Here is a 17,694-nt window from a genome sequence, read left to right on the forward strand (position 1 = left end):
GCTCAGAGCTAGAGAACTGGCTCATCTAAACTATGTTTCATACCCCCTCCCATTCAGATTTGTTCCATTAAGGGGCATCCTCCACTCTCCGCCCCCTGCAGGGAACCACCTTTGTCACCAATAGGTGTGGCACACTTATAAGATGACCACTTCATGAAGCTGTTTGCATACATTTAATCATTATGTGACTCCTCGGAGGCAGTTGACATGATCTTCAATTTACAAATGAGAAAACTGAGGTTTGTAAAGGTGCAATCACTTGCCTGAGGTCACATGCTAATAACAAACAGGCTTTGGATTTGACCCTGAGCTCTTAACCTCTCTGGCTGGATAATTCTTTGTCGCAGGGGGGTCTGTCCTGTGCCTTGGGAGATGTTTAGCAGCATCCCTGGCTCTACCCATTAGATGCCGATAACATTGCCCCACCCAAGCTGTGACAACCAAAAATGTCTCTAGACATTGCCAAATGTACCCTGGCGGGCAAACTAGCCCCCAGCTGAGAACCATGCTCCACGGTACACCCCCCTGATCACTTTACTATAGCGAGCTGACGTCACTGAGGAGGAAATAGAGAATCTCTCTGAAGGCAGGAGAAAAGTTGAGGGCCATCATGGCAAGGTCTCACGGACCCCAGGTAAAGGGCTTCAGGATAGAACAAACTATAGGTCGTTTTCAGCTTCATAATTCTCTAAATTCTTAATTTCTAAAAACTCGACCATTGAGCTTTGTGGTAATGGTAGAATGCTCACACGCAGTTGAATTATTCCTAAGTTTGGCTGTGAAACATCAAAAGCTGTTGCTCTTCTATGGTCCAAACTGGCCCATACCCCACGATTCCCAGTTGTGTTACTTCTGAGAGACCAAGATCTGAGGAAGTACAGCTGGGATTTGAAATGGGATTTTAGACTGCCTCAGTGTTGTGCTTAGAGAAGCTGCTCTGTGGCTTGGCTGACGGCAGACCACAGGAAATGAGCACTTTGTCAGTGCTGCCACTTACCCCTTGATTTCGCAAAGCACTTGAGACAGTTGCTAGATCTTGTTTTGGTGGATTATGAAATTGAGTACTAGAAAAGTCCACACTGGATCCTGTCATGGGTGGGGTTATATGAGGAGGGGTTGTTAGGAACAAAAGTTCTATTTAAAGAAAATCTGGTGGCATAAAGCATGAAGATATGGTTACATGAAGCTTTTAAAGTGTTTGAGAAAAATCGCAACGCTTTGCAGCATGACTGAGGCTGGTTGTATCTCTTGAGAAGCAAATTGAGATAGAAATTTTGATCCCACATATCAAAGGTTCCCAAGGGACCTATTCAGTCAACAAATGTTTAAGTATTTCCAATGTGTCAGGCACTCTGATCAAAAACAGAGCCTGGCCCTGGACTAGCTTACGGTTTGGAGAGGGAATAAACATAGCCGGGAAGCCTGGCTGTGGCTGGGATACACTCGGGTGCTTTGGGGGCACCCAGGCTGGACACTCGCTTGTGGAGATCAAGAAAGACTCCTTGCACGAGGTGAAGCCTGAGCTCATACCTGGAAGCTGCGTAGGACTTAGCTGGGCAGGAGTGGGGCAGATTGTGGAGAGACAGCCATGAGGAAAGCATGCGCTGAACAAATAGAGATGCCCGGATGGGAAGGAGAGGAGAGGCTGGGCCACACTCAGGAAGGGCACGCCCACAGCATGGCTGGAGCACAGGTGAGGAGTGAGGATGCGGTGGAGAGGTGAGGATGTATGAGGTCACGTGGGGATTTATGTGGGACCGTTTTAAGACTTCTGCAGACCTCAACACTTTTGGAGGCCCCATCACAGGTCATATCAAACATGAAAATGTATCCTGATTCCGCCTTAAACTAAATTATGAATAACAATGAATTGAATTGCAGTTGACTATTAATAGCATGTCCCTTTCTATTTCAAAGTTTCCTTTTTGTTTTTCAGAGCCAGTAATTCTTTCTTTCAGATACCAAACCTTTTCAAAGGGTATTAAAAAGCTGGCATGAAACTATAATTCAAAAAGATACATGCACCCCTATGTTCATAGCAGCACTATTCACAATAGCCAAGACACAGAAACAACCTAAATGTCGATCGACAGATGAATGGATAAAGAAGATGTGGTACATATACACAATGGAATACTACTCAGCCATAAAGAAGAATGAAATAATGCCATATACAGCAACGTGGATGGACCTAGAGATTATCATACTAAGTGAAGTAAGTCAGAAAGAGAAAGACAAATACCATACGACATCACCAATATGTGGAATCTAAAATACGACACAAATGAACCTAACTATGAAATAGAAACAGACTCACAGACATAGAGAACAGACTTGTGGTTGCGGGGCGGGGGGAGAGGGATGGAATGGGAGGTTGGGGTCAGCAGATGCAAATTACTATATATAGAATGGATAAACAACAAGGTCCTACTGTATAGCACAGGCAGCAGTATTCAATATCCTGAGATAAACCATAATGGAAAAGAACATAAAAAAGAATGTATGTATAGCCAAATAAAATTTTCTGTGCAGGAGAAATTAATACAACATTGTAAATCAACTGTACTTCAATAAACAATAAAATAAAATAAAAATGAAAAAACTAAAAAGCTGGTATGCTCTAGGCACTGTGTTTATAGGGCCCTAGTCACAATGTCTTGTTTTAAACTTGCAGGTTTAAACCTGCGTAAACCTGAGAACTGCCCCGCTCCACTGCCCAGCATCCATTCTCTCCGTTCTCCTGCCCCTCCCGAGTTTTAGTAGGGCACGTGAGTTAGAGTGGTCCCAGCTTCTCTTGCAGCAAGGAGCAGCCATGTGACTGCTGGGGTTTTGGCCACTGGGGTGTGTGCAAAAGTGATAAGTGGAATTTTCAGTTCACATCCTTATGTAGAAAGCTGGCTACCCCGCTTTCTTTTTATCCAATCCCTGCCAGCTGGAATGTGGACACGGTAGCAGGGAAACAATGTCAGCCATGTAGACAAGGATAACATCCCAGGGCACTGGCTCTTGTACTGTAGCATGCATCAGAGTTACCTGGAGGGCTCGTTAAAACACAGATCACTGGGCCCCATCACCAGGAATTATGATTCCTGGTGATTCACAAGTTTCTAAGTGATGCTAATACTGCTGGCCAGGGAGCACACCTTGAATACTATCATCACCCTAAGGGGTGGTAGAGCACTGAGAAGATACCTGGGTTTCTCAGTGGTCCTGGGCGGTTGATCTGTCTTCCATCTGGACTGCTCATTATTTTTTTAAACCTCTATAGTTTTGGGTCTCCTTGTTACATTAGCTTAATCTACCTCAGCTAATCCACGTTAAGAACATTAAACTTCACCAAAGGAGGTGGTATAGTGTAGTGGTTGAGTATGGGCTAGTGGGTTTGAATCTTAGTTATGTCACTTCCTAGCTGAACTTGGGCAAGTTATTTAACCCCTTTGTGACGCTGTTTTCTCATCTATTAAATGGATTTAAGGGGACAAGTTTCCCTACACCTTACATCCCTTTCTAGACCATGTTCATTACCAAGAACCCAGAATTCTGTGCCTGGTGGCCATGAACGCACTTCCATGACCTGTGTGGACCTCCTCTCTGGCTTTGCCCTTCTGATGACCGACTATGCTTTCCAGGTACCACCCTAGGTCTGAGGTGTTGCCAAGGAGTGGCTGTGTGACAAGGATGTGAATGAAACTTGAATGGGCAGGCTGGCATGTCCTATGTTAAAATAAGGCCCCTCTGGCATGTGGGGAAAAACTGGGGTGAACTGTGGGCCAGAGGCAAACTCTCTGAGTTGTCACATTCCAGTGGCATGAAACAATTTATAAATCTGAGAATTCTAAATTTGAGCCTGGTTTTCTAGCATATTTGTCAAGATAGGAGAATAGAACATGTTTTATTTAACAGTTTGATAGCTTGATTTATGATTTTAAAATATTTAGACATGTGACCTATGGACTTTTATCTGGACTCCTGCCCTGGCCTGCAAATTTAGGCCCTAGCCTGGCTACCTTGTAGGTCTGGCACGAGGACTAAATAAAACAAGAGATGAAAAATACTCAAAACAATGCTTGGTACATATGGTATGTGTACATCATTAGCAAAGATGATATTTATGAGTCTCCTGAGGGCAACAGGTGACCCAGTGAAAGGTTTTAAGCAGAATGTGACATTTTCTTGCTAGTTTTCCTACAAATATTGATTAAGGGTCTACTATGTGCCTGGTACTGTTCTGGGAGCTGCCAATAATAGTAGTGAACAAAGTAAACCTCCTTTTTCCAAGGAATGTATATTAGAGTAGAGGGTAGGAAACAGATAAAAATAAATATATTTAATATGTCAAGTGATGTCTTTTGGTTTTAGAAAGATCATATTGTCTGGGGGAAGGTAAGATTGCACATAGAGTTAGAGCTTGTTGGAGTAATTTTTTTTTTTTTTTTTTTTTGGTACGCGGGCCTCTCACTGCTGTGGCCTCTCCCATTGCGGAGCACAGGCTCCGGACACGCAGGCTCAGCGGCCATGGCTCATGGACCCAGCCGCTCTGTGGCATGTGGGATCCTCCCGGACCGGGGCATGAACCCATGTCCCCTGCATCGGCAGGCGGACTCTCAACCACTGTGCCAACAGGGAAGCCCTTGTTGGGATAATTTAAAGAAGAGATGATGTTTGTCTGATACCAGGTAGTGCAAAGTGAATAGAGATCAGTGAAAAGATAAAAAAAATTAATATGGTAGAATGATGACACTTGGTGATTGATGGATATCAGGAGTAAGAGAGAAAATAAGGAATCAAGGGTAATAGCTAGGATTCTGACTTAGGCACCAGGATACTGGCGATACTGGTCACTGAGAACACAGGAGAAGGAGGAACTGATTTGGAAAGAAGAGGAAGGGATCAGTTTTGGACATCTGGGGTTTGAGATACCCATAGGTTAGCCATGTGGACATGTCCAGTAGGCAGTTTTATATATGGGCAGACCTTTGATCAGCTGGAAAGTGTCTCAGTGGTGAGAGCCAAAAGCAGTGTGGGGTGGGCATTCAATGCGAGCAAAGGAAGTAGAAACAGAAAGCGAGCACTTTTGCCAGGAAAGGGAGTGAGCTGTGTAGGCACCTTGAGAAGGAGGTGAAGTGCAGGGAAACTTTATCGGATTGCAGTGAAATCAGCATTTTTGTAAGGCCAATGGAAAGCAAGCAGTGGAGAGTAGAGAGATTGGGTCAGCATCAGAGGGCATAGTTCACAGAGCAAGTTCCTGCGGGGGTAGGAGGAAAGAGATGCTAATGAAAACTATTTACTGACTCACCATGGAAAGAAATGAAACCATTTATACACACATCCATTCGCTGATTCACTAACAAGTATATTAATTATAATTGAGTGCTGTTTTGATGCTGGGAATAAGATAGAAAAAATTCCCACCCTATATTATGTAAATGCAGTAGCTTAAAACAAAAACAAACCCCCAAACAAACAAAAATTTGTCCCTTTCCAGGCCAGGGCTAAAGAAGGGAGGGTCTTGGCAGAAGTGTGTGACTGCAAGGCATCGGAGTTCCCCAGCAGGGGCTTCGCTCATTCCACGCAAGGCAGCAGCTGGGACCAAGGACCTGAAACTTGAATCCTTCCCCACCACGTGAGAGGAAATTTTTATTTCAACAAGTTTTAACTATAAATGATTAGAGGGATCTCTTGCAGGCTTGCTGTGCTTGATGTACTCAAAGCCTTAAGACAAATAACAACAGATAAAAGACACTGGCAAAAAATCCCCCGACTCAGCTATCAGATACCACTTAAATGGACCAAATCCATCAAGTCCTGGTTTAGTCCTACCTCCTCAGAGTTGTCATTAACTAACCCTGTTTCTGAAAGAGAGAGAGGGAAGCAGAGAGCAGAGGAGGTGCACTTTGTGCTTCATCCTGAATAGACACCCTTAGGGACAGACTGGAAAAAAACTGCTGCCGTGTGACCTGAGACTGACTACATTACATGTTAGACGGAGTAGGTATATTTCAGATGTCAGACTAGGGTGGAGAAATGTCACATTTATGCATGAGGATTCATAGAAAGTTCGAACAGAAAGGGCCTTGGAAGTCACTGAGTGAAACTTCTTATTTGACAAGAGTGAAATGATCCATCCCAAGGCCATTTATTTGGTGGACATCCAGCTTAGAACCCAGGTGTCCTGAAACCCCACCTAGCATTTTTTTCTATTATGCCGTATTACCATATTCTATATTGAGTTACATTTTCAAATAAATGATTTTCCTCGTGAAAAATGATTTGTGGGAGGTGATGACTTTTATGAAAAATTTCCCATGTGGAAGATTCCAACTTCAGACTGCAAATCTCTATCTAAGACAGACCACAAGATTAAAAGTTCTGCAGTAAAGAGACAACTTTGCCCCTTAACCTGTGTAACATTCAGGGCCCTTGCTTTCCCCCAGATACCCACTTGTATTTAAACTTCTGACCATGTCATTTTTACCCTCGATTTCATTACTGAAACAGAAGCCACCCTCTAGAAAGGAGTTTGATGATGAGAAAAAAACTGAAATTATTATTGAAATTAAGACTTGGAGATTTTGTGTGGATAATGACCCATGTCCCACCTTACCAAAGAAAAAGTGAATTTCAATTAGAATGTAAGTTCTCCCTGAAAATGTGGGATGGAAGAGATCAGTCGTAGGTATTAGGAGTATATTTATCTCTCAGAAAAACTCACCCCCAGGATGCATCAGACTGGGATGAAATACATTGGGGGTATATTAAATTTTATTCTAGCATTGATGGAAGGAAAAAAAAAGAAGAAAAGAAAAACGAAGCAAAGTGAAAAATAGGGTGATTGAGAGACTGAGAAAAAACAGAGAAACTTGTTTAATGACAGCACTTTCTGAGCAAGATATTTTTCTTCCCTTTCACAAGTTAGAAGCTATTGAATAATTCATGCAAGTGTGGAAAGGCTGCCTTTTCCCTGCGTGATGTATAACTGAGCAGGAGAGCGCTTCGAGTGGGTTCCCCTCATCAGCCACCACTCTTGCTTCTGAGCACGGAGTGCTTGCTCTTCTCTTGAGCTGAGCTTCTGCTTTTGCAGCCAAGCATCCTTGCTGCTGCCGCCTGACTACCTGCCCACCTGCCTGGGCTTGCAGCCTGCCACTTCACTTTCTCCAGCCCTGCTGCCAGCTGAGAAGTCTCCCTGCAGCTGCTGGTTTCTGCCTAGGGCCATGTGCGTGGATGCTGCATTGGAGAAGGAGGCACTTGGCTCCTGGCACTGATCCCAGATGAGTTTCTCCTATTGATTTCGGGACCACAGATGCTGCTGCTGAGGAGGTATTTCCTGGCATCCCTCCCTCTGCTACTGCCAGCTAAGGACCAGCCCGAAAGTAAGATACCCCCAACCCCTTTCCCCTGGTATTTTCCTCAGGTGGGATATCTCTGCTTTCTCCTGGAAACTGGGGGCTCCATCTGCCATTCCCGTGCGTGTGTCTATGTGTGTGTTTAGGGGGAGAAGAGGAAACTGTTCTCCGTATTGCTCTGTCCTAGGGCTTCCCTGGTGCTTGCTGAATGTAAAGAGGCCCTTCGCCTGGCACTAGAGACACTTCCCAGGCAGGCACCTGTCGTTTGCCACCCCCGTTCTCCTAGAGCTCCCTCTCTCCCCCTCCCCCAGCCCATTATTCTGCTTCAGCCTTTTGTGTCGGTGGCAGAGGGCTGAAGGGATGTCTCTGCCCTCTCTGCAGGCGGGTGTCAGGATGCGCCGCGCTGCGAGAAGCCGACGCTAGCCAGAGAGGTGTGAAGAGTTGGCCAGAATGACCAACTCTTCCACGTCCACTTCCTCCGCCACCGGGGGATCGCTGTTGCTGCTCTGCGAGGAAGAGGAGTCGTGGGCGGGCCGGCGCATCCCCGTGTCCCTCCTGTACTCAGGCCTGGCCATCGGAGGCACGCTGGCCAACGGCATGGTCATCTATCTCGTGTCGTCCTTCCGAAAGCTGCAGACTACGAGCAACGCCTTCATCGTGAACGGCTGTGCCGCCGACCTCAGCGTCTGCGCCCTCTGGATGCCGCAGGAGGCGGTGCTCGGGCTCCTGCCCGCGGGCTCTGCGGAGCCCCCTGGGGACTGGGACGGCGCCGGGGGGAGCTACCGCCTGCTGCGGGGCGGGCTGCTGGGCCTCGGGCTCACCGTGTCCCTCTTGTCCCACTGCCTGGTGGCCCTGAACCGCTACCTACTCATCACCCGGGCGCCCGCCACCTACCAGGCGCTGTACCAGCGGCGCCACACGGCGGGCATGCTGGCGCTGTCCTGGGCACTAGCCCTGGGCCTCGTGCTGCTGCTCCCGCCCTGGGCGCCGCGTCCCGGCGCCGCGCCCCCGCGCGTCCACTACCCGGCGCTGCTGGCCGCCGCGGCGCTGCTGGCGCAGACGGCGCTGCTGCTGCACTGCTACCTGGGCATCGTGCGCCGCGTGCGCGTCAGCGTCAAGCGGGTCAGCGTCCTCAACTTCCACCTACTGCACCAGCTGCCCGGCTGCGCCGCCGCCGCCGCCTTCCCGGGAGCCCCTCACGCGCCAGGCCCGGGTGGTGCCGCGCACCCGCCTCAGGCCCAGCCGCTGCCCCCAGCGCTGCACCCGCGGCGGGCGCAGCGGCGTCTCAGCGGCCTGTCGGTGCTGCTGCTCTGCTGCGTCTTCTTGCTGGCCACGCAGCCGCTGGTGTGGGTGAGCCTGGCCAGCGGCTTCTCGCTGCCCGTGCCCTGGGGTGTGCAGGCGGCCAGCTGGCTCCTGTGCTGCGCTCTGTCCGCGCTCAACCCGCTGCTCTACACGTGGAGGAACGAGGAGTTCCGCCGCTCCGTGCGCTCCGTCCTGCCCGGCATCGGCGACGCGGCGGCTGCGGCCGCCGCCGCCGCCACGGCTATGCCTGCGGTGTCCCAGGCGCAGCTGGGCACTCGCGCCGCAGGCCAGCACTGGTGACCCGGGCAGGGCGGGCGGGAAGCGGAGATTCCCAGCTTCCATTGCCCTTGGGCACCACCGCCTCCTGATCTTGGAAAGCATCCCCTGCCTGAACGAAGACTCCTGCGGGTGAAGCTCAATAATATATCGGTGCGAAGATTTCGCCTTCGACCCCAGTGGGATACCTGAACCGAGGTTTCCGTATACATGGGGTCCGCGAAGTCATTTTCGACGGCCACCTGATTTTTACCTTTTGTTTGCGTGTTTTGGAGAAATCCTAAAGTCAGAACACCGGGAAACTTCAGGAACTTGCACACTGACATTTTGAAAGAACCGGTTAATTTCTTTCAACACAGTTTTGGAAAAACAGCTTTGATAACATAATTACCATTCCCACCTTCATCATCTTATAATATATATGAAGCGCGTTGAGTGTGCATGAGCCAAAGGAAATAATATTGAAGGAAATAATATTTATGAAGCATTTTAGAAAGTAACCTACCTTCGATAATGCTTCTGCTATAACTTAGCCTTTGTATATTAACCTGAAGAATGAAGCCACAGATGTGCACACCAGTATGAGTTGCCATTAAGACCTTAAGCCCTTTATTTTTAAAAGGGTTTTTATAAAGTAAAATCATTCGCGAATGAGATAGCATCTTAGCCAGTGAGGGGGAAAACCCCCAGATTTATTATTTTACACCCCCCCCCCCCCCCGCCCTTTGCACTTCTAAGACTGAAAATCGGCATTGAGTGTTAAAGTGACAGATTTCCATTGTGCTGATTGATGGTCTGAGCCAGCTATGGAATTTTGGAAAACATAAGGGGGCTATCTATTTTAGGTACCACTTTCAGGTTTTCTATAGCATGCACATTAGTTGCTACCCTCATTTTGTCATCGATTTACCTGCCTTATGAGTGTGATTGCAGCTGTGAACATTCTGTACTCTAATGGTTGCTAAGGAGAATAAGTCCTTCTGTTTTCTCTTTAACATTTAAAATATCTCAATGCACATGAAATAATTAAACACTAATAATACCATGACTGCATAGCTAATATTAACCTCTATTGCATGCTCTCCTAGATGCTAGAACTTATTGGGCATGTGGTACTAAAGCAATACCCATTTGACAAGGACATTTTACTTCTTCCACACACCAGAAGAAGTGGCCATCAATTATTTGAAAAGAGACACAGAGACACCTCTGGCTACCTAGAGTTCTTCTTGTCTTGACCCAATTTATGAGAAGACTCCCAGGTGGGACTTTATCTTGCAAATGAACCACAGTCAAGATGGATCAATAATATGATTTGGCTCTGCAAAGCCAACTGTGCTCTTTTTAGGGTTTAGACAAGTCACACATTAGAAAGTAACAGTGTTTTTTTATGTATTACCACGACACTTACCATTAATATCATATCTGTTAAAGAAGGTGTAATAAACTCGGTTATATAAAATGAACAGTTCAAATGGGAATCTGTTCTAAAACATATGATTTGAGGCTTGCCATTTTCATCTCTGGTTTACTAAATTTATTTAGAAATATTTGAAATGCAAAATTGTGTGAAATCACTTTAGCAAATAAAAATGAGAGTAAAGTAATAAGATACTCAGCTATCAGCAATTCTGACTGTTCACTACATCAGATCTGGGGCTGAACAGCCTCAATTAACTGTGTAATTCAGGAACCAAAACAGCTTGCTTTGTTGGCCTCCTGGACATTTATTTGTAAGCCAGGATAGTGGGAACACTTGTGTGTTTGAATAATTATGGGAGTTGCAGGAAACTTTGACATGTTTGTAGAAAAACAAAACAAAACAAATGTGTTTATTACCAGTAATAGATCAGCAGTCATTTTATTAATCTATCCCCTTTGTGCATGCACCATTTCTCTCTTACTAAGGTTTCATCTGTTCCCATTTTTCTTGATTCAAATATTTAATTAAAGTTCAGACAACTATTCCTCCGAGTTTTTTTCTTCGGTCTCTGATCTTCTTGCATACCTCCTCGAGAACGCTGAAGCAGATGACACTGTATCCCGAAGCACTGGTGATGAAAGTAATTTCTTTGTTCTGGCTTTATTTAATTTTACTTTTAGTTTCTAAAATTATTTCTACCTTTTATAACTAAATAGGATCCACATGCCAGCATTGAAAAGAAATAGGTGTAATTTCCTTTTTGTAAGTATAACTGATTTGGGGAATAGGCTGCAACAACAGAGAGCTGAATTTTTTGGGGGGGGGGCTGGGGGACGCTTGTCTAAATCTCTATCAAAATCTCTATCAAAAAGGTCTTCTTTTAATTAGGCCTTTATCCATGTTTCTCACTGTGGATGCTACTGACGATTTTTCCCGCTATTCCTATAAACTGTTGCCAAGCCTATAAACTTAGCTTTTCAAGTATCTGATACCTTGCAGTGTTTCTGGCTAACACTGAGAACACCTTATGCTGGTTCAGTGCCAAGTGGGAGAACTACTTCAGGTTGTATTTACCGGTAATTAACTCCACAGGACTGATTCACTTTAAATTTCGAAGTAGCAATGATGTTTCTAAAAATGCCTTACTCGCGGGCTTCCCTGGTGGCGCAGTGGCTGAGAGTCCGCCTGCCGATGCAGGGGACACGGGTTTGTACCCCGGTCCGGGAGGATCCCACATGCCGCGGAGCGGCTGAGCCCGTGAGCCATGGCCGCTGAGCCTGCGTGTCCGGAGCCTGTGCTCCGCAACGGGAGAGACCACAACGGTGAGAGGCCCACGTACCGCAAAAAAAAAAGAAAACAAAAAACAATAAAACTGCCTTACTCGGGCAATAGCTGGGAGTTGGAGTTACTGCTTTTACAGATTAAGTTAATGAAGATTGTGTTCCTATTTAAATGAAACTATACATTATCCACTCAAGAAAAATCCTAATTGCTGTTTTGGGCTGCCCTACTTTGCCTTTTCTACTTTTTTTCTTTAGGTATATGCCTGTTAAGACATATAGCACACTCTCCCCCTGCACCACCCTTGTATTTTAATGGTTAAATTCTAGGAAGTAATAGGTATTACTTGTAGCACTTTCCTTCTTCCAAAATGAAATATGTGCTTAAACAATAATTCTGTTTTGTACAGAGGTACAGAAGCATCCACAGGTTTGTTTGTTTCGTTTTGTTTTTTAAATACTATAGGGTTTTGACTCTCTAATAGAGAAAGCCCTTGAAAAGATCTGCTTACCAAGGAAATGTTGGTCTGCCCTGGCCCCCTGGTTTAATGCAACTCTGTTCTTCTGATGACAACTGTATTGGCCAACTTTCTTGTTTCACATGTGACCATTTATTCCATTCTTCCAGGTACTCAGACGCTGCTCGTCTGGGTCTTTGGCAGTCCTAGGGGCTGACCTGACAAAGGGCATCAGTAGCATAAATTTAAATTCAAGAACGTTGAGGAAAATTATAGACGTTCCTCACTTTTAAAGCGCTGCCCTTATTGTTTGTGGGGCATGGGGGCAAGAATGGATCTCCGGACGAGAGCTCTTGGTCTGCAGAAACAAGGCCTTTCTGCCTTTCCTCTCGCAGTCAGCGTGCTGAGGGGCCTCCACATGTGTGCGTGGACTCAGCCCACAGGTCCAAGCTCTGCCCACATCCACCTCTCAACCAGCCACCTTGCCAGTGCCTAGTGGTGCACGTAGAGGGTAGAGCATGTCCTGGTAGTCACCTCAAGCCATTTAGGCAGGGAATTCCGGGGATCCAGGAACCAGGCCTGTTGAAGGAGTCACAGACTTTGGATTTGCACATTTCCTTGGGACCCCTTTTTGTGTGGGAAGGGGAGACACCAGAGGCAGGTGGGAGCAGGCCCTTTGAAGCATGAGACACAGCTTGGGACCCCAGTATCTCCAACCTAAGGGCAATGCTGCTTTCACATGGGTCCTTGTTGGGTATCCTTTCCTAACTCTACCCACCTGCAGGGACTCCTTAAACAGGCGCCACACATAGAGTTTCCCCAGATGCTTAATCACATCAGGCCTAGTGCTATAGGTAAGGAGGATAGTAGGGAGGGAGTGGGAAGGGTGTAGATGAAAGAAGGGAGGTCAGATGTCGAAGGTTATTGAAGGGGAACAATGGGTACATGGGATGTATTGCACATTTCACTTGTACGTATCTTTGAAATTTATCATAATGAAAAGTTAAAAAAAGTGAAGTCAAACTTGAAAAGAAAAGAAGGAAGGGAGGAGAGAAGGAAGGAAAGAAAGAAGGAAGAGAAAAAGTAAAGGAAAAAACGTAATTAATGTGCCTAAGGTCATGTGGCAACTTAAATGGTGGGGCTGGGATTCAAACCTTTGTCTGACTCCAGAGAATGAGATGGTAACTACTGTACTGTAGGACAAAATCGGAGTTTTTAGTTAAGTGTGGAATTCCCTCCATGACGGGACTGTTCCCTAATTTCCCCAATCTCTCTCTCCCCTACTTGCATCCTTCACTATAGTCTAGTTGGTCTCTACACTGCCTTCTAAACATGGCCCATGTTCTGTGTCTGTAACTTGTTCATTCAAGGACCTTCCTGGAGTCCCTTCGTGTCTCATCACTTACCCAACCCTCATCCTTCCTTCCAGAAAGGCTCACTTTGTTTCTCCCCTGCTCATCAGAGCTCCCCCAGCCATAAGCTCTGCCCCAATAGAACTGCGCCTCTTTTTTTTTTTTTTTTTTGTGGTACGCGGGCCTCTCACTGTTGTGGCCTCTCCTGTTGCACAGGAGCACAGGCTCTGGACGCGCAGGCTCAGCAGCCATGGCTCATGGGCCCAGCCGCTCCGCAGCATGTGGGATCTTCCCAGACCGGGGCCCCATGTCCCCTGCATCGGCAGGTGGACTCTCAACCACTGCGCCACCAGTGAAGCCCAGAACTGCACCTCTTTGATCGTACCACATATTCCCTTGTATTCCCTCTGTTTTACTGTGTGTGTCATCTTCAAAACTAGATAGGAAAGATTTTTTTGGTTTATTTCTTTATTTTTGTAGAGCAAATACTGCCTTTTATCTTTTAGTAACCAGTTACCTGAAATATACTAAATAATTAATATATGTTTATAGTTGAAGACAGTAATTTTGAGAGAAAAAAGATTTGATCCTTTCCTTGCACATATATTTTCCTCTTAATGAAACAGACTGAGAATAAATCCTATCTCCCAACTCATATCTTGCTAAAGGATATCCCAGAGTAATAATGTATGGGACTATGAGCCATGTGTATAAATCACAGGCTGTCATTTGGGGGAGATTTATATTCCTGTTATCCAAGCTCTGTTCACACTGACAAAAGCAACAATAAGTTTCAGTCCTAAATACTACTTTAAATTCAAGGTCAAATTACTGAACATATATTCAGTAATTACACATATACTTTTTTGGTCAGGGTCTTGTATAGTAAAGCTGTGTGATTTTGATTTCTAAAAGCCTTAAACTGCTAATCAATGGTCATGCAATTTTGCTAAAATCCTGGGAGGAACAACTGTGGGAATGTCTTTACTTCGGGTCAGTTCACTGGATGGTAGCCCTGAAGATCAGCTAGCCAGCCCAGCCCCCTGCTATTTTTATTCAACAGAAAGTGCTTTAGTTTTTAATCTTTCCTGGTATAAATTAGGCCCCCTTCCCATTTTTCTATTCTCATGTAGTAGATAAGTACATAGCCTCCTTTGTATAGTAATGCTATAGTGGATACTCTGCTTTTAGCCAAATGAAAGTTCTATGAAATGTTGGCATGGTTGAATTCTGGTATTACTACAAAAAAATCTGCCCCTATGAAAGTTTTATTTCTTGAAAATAAAGGGTGTTTTTCTATGTGCAGATTAATGTCTGTTTTCATAGCAAATTTGTAAAATATAGAAACGTAGAAGAAATTATATCATTCATTACCACTCAGCATTTTACTGTACTCATCTACTTTTAAAAATTTCTTTTCCTATGTATATTTGATTGTACATAATTATAGCCAGAAAGTATATATTGACATACATTTATATGTATGTGTATTTATACATCACCTATGTTTTTTTTTTTAATTTTTGAAACATCTTTATTGGAGTATAATTGCTTTACATTGTTGTGTTAGTTGCTTGTATAACAAAGTGAATCAGCTATACGTATACATGTATCCTCATATCCCCTCCCTCTTGTATCTCCCTCCCGCCCTCCCTATCCCACCCCTCCAGGTGGTCACGAAGCACTGAGCTGATCTCCCTGTGCTATGCAGCTGCTTCTCACTAGCTATCTATTTGACATTTGGTAGTGTATGTATGTCCATGCCAATCTCTCACTTCGTCCCAGCTTACCCTTCCCCCTCCCCATGTCCTCAAGTTCATTATCTATGTCTATGTATTTATCCTGCCCCTAGGTTCTTCAGAACCATTTTTAATTTTTTTTTAGATTCCATATATGTGTGTTAGCATACAGTATTTGTTTTTCTCTTTCTGACTTACTTCACTATGTATGACGGACTCTAGGTCCATCCACCTCACTACAAATACCTCAATTTCGTTTCTTTTTATGGCTGAATAATATTCCATTGTATATATGTGCTACATCTTCTTTATCCATTCATCTGTCGATGGACACTTAGGTTGCTTCCATGTCCTGGCTATTGTAAATAGTGCTGCAATGAATATTGTGGTACATGTTTCTTTTTGAACTATGGTTTTCTCAGGGTATATGCCCGGTAGTGGGATTGCTGGGTCATGTGGTAGTTCTATTTTTAGTTTTTTAAGGAACCTCCATACTGTTCTGCACAATGGCTGTATCGATTTACATTCCCACAAACAGTGCAGGAGGGTTCCCTTTTCACCACACCCTTCCCAGCATTTATTGTTTCTAGATTTTTTGATAATGGCCATTCAGACTGGCGTAAGGTGATACTTCATTGTAGTTTTGATTTGCATTTCTCTAATAGTGATGTTAAGTATCTTTTCATGTGCCTCTTGGCCATCTGTATGTCTTGCTTGGTGAAATGTCTATTTAGGTCTTCCACCCATTTTTTTTTTTTTTTTTTTGCGGTACGCGGGCCTCTCCCGGTTGTGACCTCTCCTGTTACGGAGCACAGGCTCCGGATGCGCAGGCTCAGCAGCCATGGCTCACGCAGCATGTGGGATCTTCCTGGACCAGGGCACGAACCCGTGTCCCCTGCATCAGCAGGCAGACTCTCAACCACTGCGCCACCAGGGAAGCCCCCACCCATTTTTTAACTGTATTGTTGTACAGTATATATGTGTACATTGTATATATGTGCCACATCTTCTTTATCCATTCATCTGGACACTTAGGTTGCTTCCATGTCCTGGCTATTGTAAATAGTACACTCACCTATATTTAAAAAGTGTAAGCAAAAGAAAGATGTTACAAAGAGGGGCCTAGGCCTTGTAACAATTAGAATATGTTCAACTACAAGTAATAGACTACCTAACTAAAAATGCTTAAACAATGATGACGTTTCATCGTCACACAATTGAGAAGTCTGTAGGTAGTTTCCAGAATTTTTTCAGTAGCATCTTTTTTTTTTTTTTTTTTTTTTTTTGCGGTATGCGGGCCTCTCACTGCTGTGGCCTCTCCCGTTGCGGAGCACAAGCTCCGGACGCGCAGGCTCAGCGGCCATGGCTCACGGGCTTAGCCGCTCCGCGGCATGTGGGATCCTCCCGGACCAGGGCACGAACCCGTGTCCCCTGCATCGGCAGGGGGACTCTCAACCACTGCGCCACCAGGGAATCCCTGTTCAGTAGCATCTTGCTGTCATCAAGTGCCCAGGTTCTTTGCATCCTTCTGCTTCATCAGCCTCAATGTTGTTGGGTGATAGTTCCAAGATGTCTGCTATAATCACACGACAGCACCCAGAGCAGAAGAGAGGGAAAAAGCTTCTGCTTGCTTGCCTCTCTTTTTCATGAGAGAGGAAAGTCTAAGAACTCCCCTAAAGATGTCTCCCATCTCATAGGTCAGAAGTAGGTCACATAGCTACCCCTAAAGGAAGCTGAGCTGTGAACATCTGGCATTAAAAAAATATTATCATGAGAAATCTATCCAGTGTTTGTCAATGTACAGGATTCATTGTTTGCCATTTGTGCTGCTCTCTACTTACTCGGTGGATTTTATCTCTTTTTCAGAACTTACAGCTGGACTGCAGGTTAAAATGAGTAGGTCCTTGTGCAATTTCTAGTGTCTAGAAGTCATTTATTGTTAAGTCTGTTGCACTGAAATAGGATCTCCTCTGACCCCTATTACTTAGCTTCTTGACAGTGAAAAGATGGAGCATGTAAAAATCTACAATCTACCAGGTCTCTTTCTGTTTCTGTCCCTCTCATAGTTGCTCTCTGGCTGGTTGTAGAAAGAGAATTCCTGCTGCGGGCGGAGCGGGCAGAGGTGAGAGCAGCCCTCAGTCTTCCTTGCACATCAGCACTCATGCGGTAGGACTATTTCCAGATCATGGTCAGAACATACTGAGGTCTGGAGGTGGCCAGGAAATAGCGCCCCTCTTCACTCACTGAGTTTTGGACCATGTGATACATAAGAACATAAAGTGTGCAAATGGTGAACCACAATACCACTTCTATATTGAAAAAGGCTAAGTTAGAGGATGTAACTTAATGTGAGGGCCGAGATGGGCTTACTAATGCCCTCCCTACCAGTCTAGTCCTTGGAATAAGCAGGTCAACTGGCTCTCGCTAGTCCAAGTGGAGAGGAAGGAGAAAGATACCACATCTCTTGGGCTCAAGACCTTGCTAGATTAGTTCCACTCTGATGAGAAACTTGGCTAGTGGT

At 45.2% G+C, this 17,694-nt stretch overlaps 1 protein-coding gene across 2 annotated transcripts; it reads left to right on the top strand.

Moving 5' to 3' along the window:
* The first annotated feature begins 6,976 nt into the window (after positions 1-6,976).
* GPR88 (G protein-coupled receptor 88) lies at positions 6,977-10,886 on the top strand. Of its 2 annotated transcripts, none has more exons than XM_067727046.1 (2): positions 6,977-7,370; positions 7,725-10,886. In XM_067727046.1, exon 2 carries the CDS (start codon positions 7,794-7,796, stop codon positions 8,943-8,945), a length of 1,152 nt encoding a protein of 383 aa, XP_067583147.1. In that variant the 5' UTR covers positions 6,977-7,370; positions 7,725-7,793; the 3' UTR covers positions 8,946-10,886. The 2 variants fall into 2 exon arrangements, with proteins under 2 accessions (XP_067583147.1, XP_067583148.1); XM_067727047.1 differs by having other exon boundaries at positions 6,977-7,317.
* The last annotated feature ends 6,808 nt before the right edge of the window (positions 10,887-17,694 follow it).

Source organism: Pseudorca crassidens, chromosome 2, assembly GCF_039906515.1.
Source record: "Pseudorca crassidens isolate mPseCra1 chromosome 2, mPseCra1.hap1, whole genome shotgun sequence".
NCBI lineage: Eukaryota > Metazoa > Chordata > Mammalia > Artiodactyla > Delphinidae > Pseudorca > Pseudorca crassidens.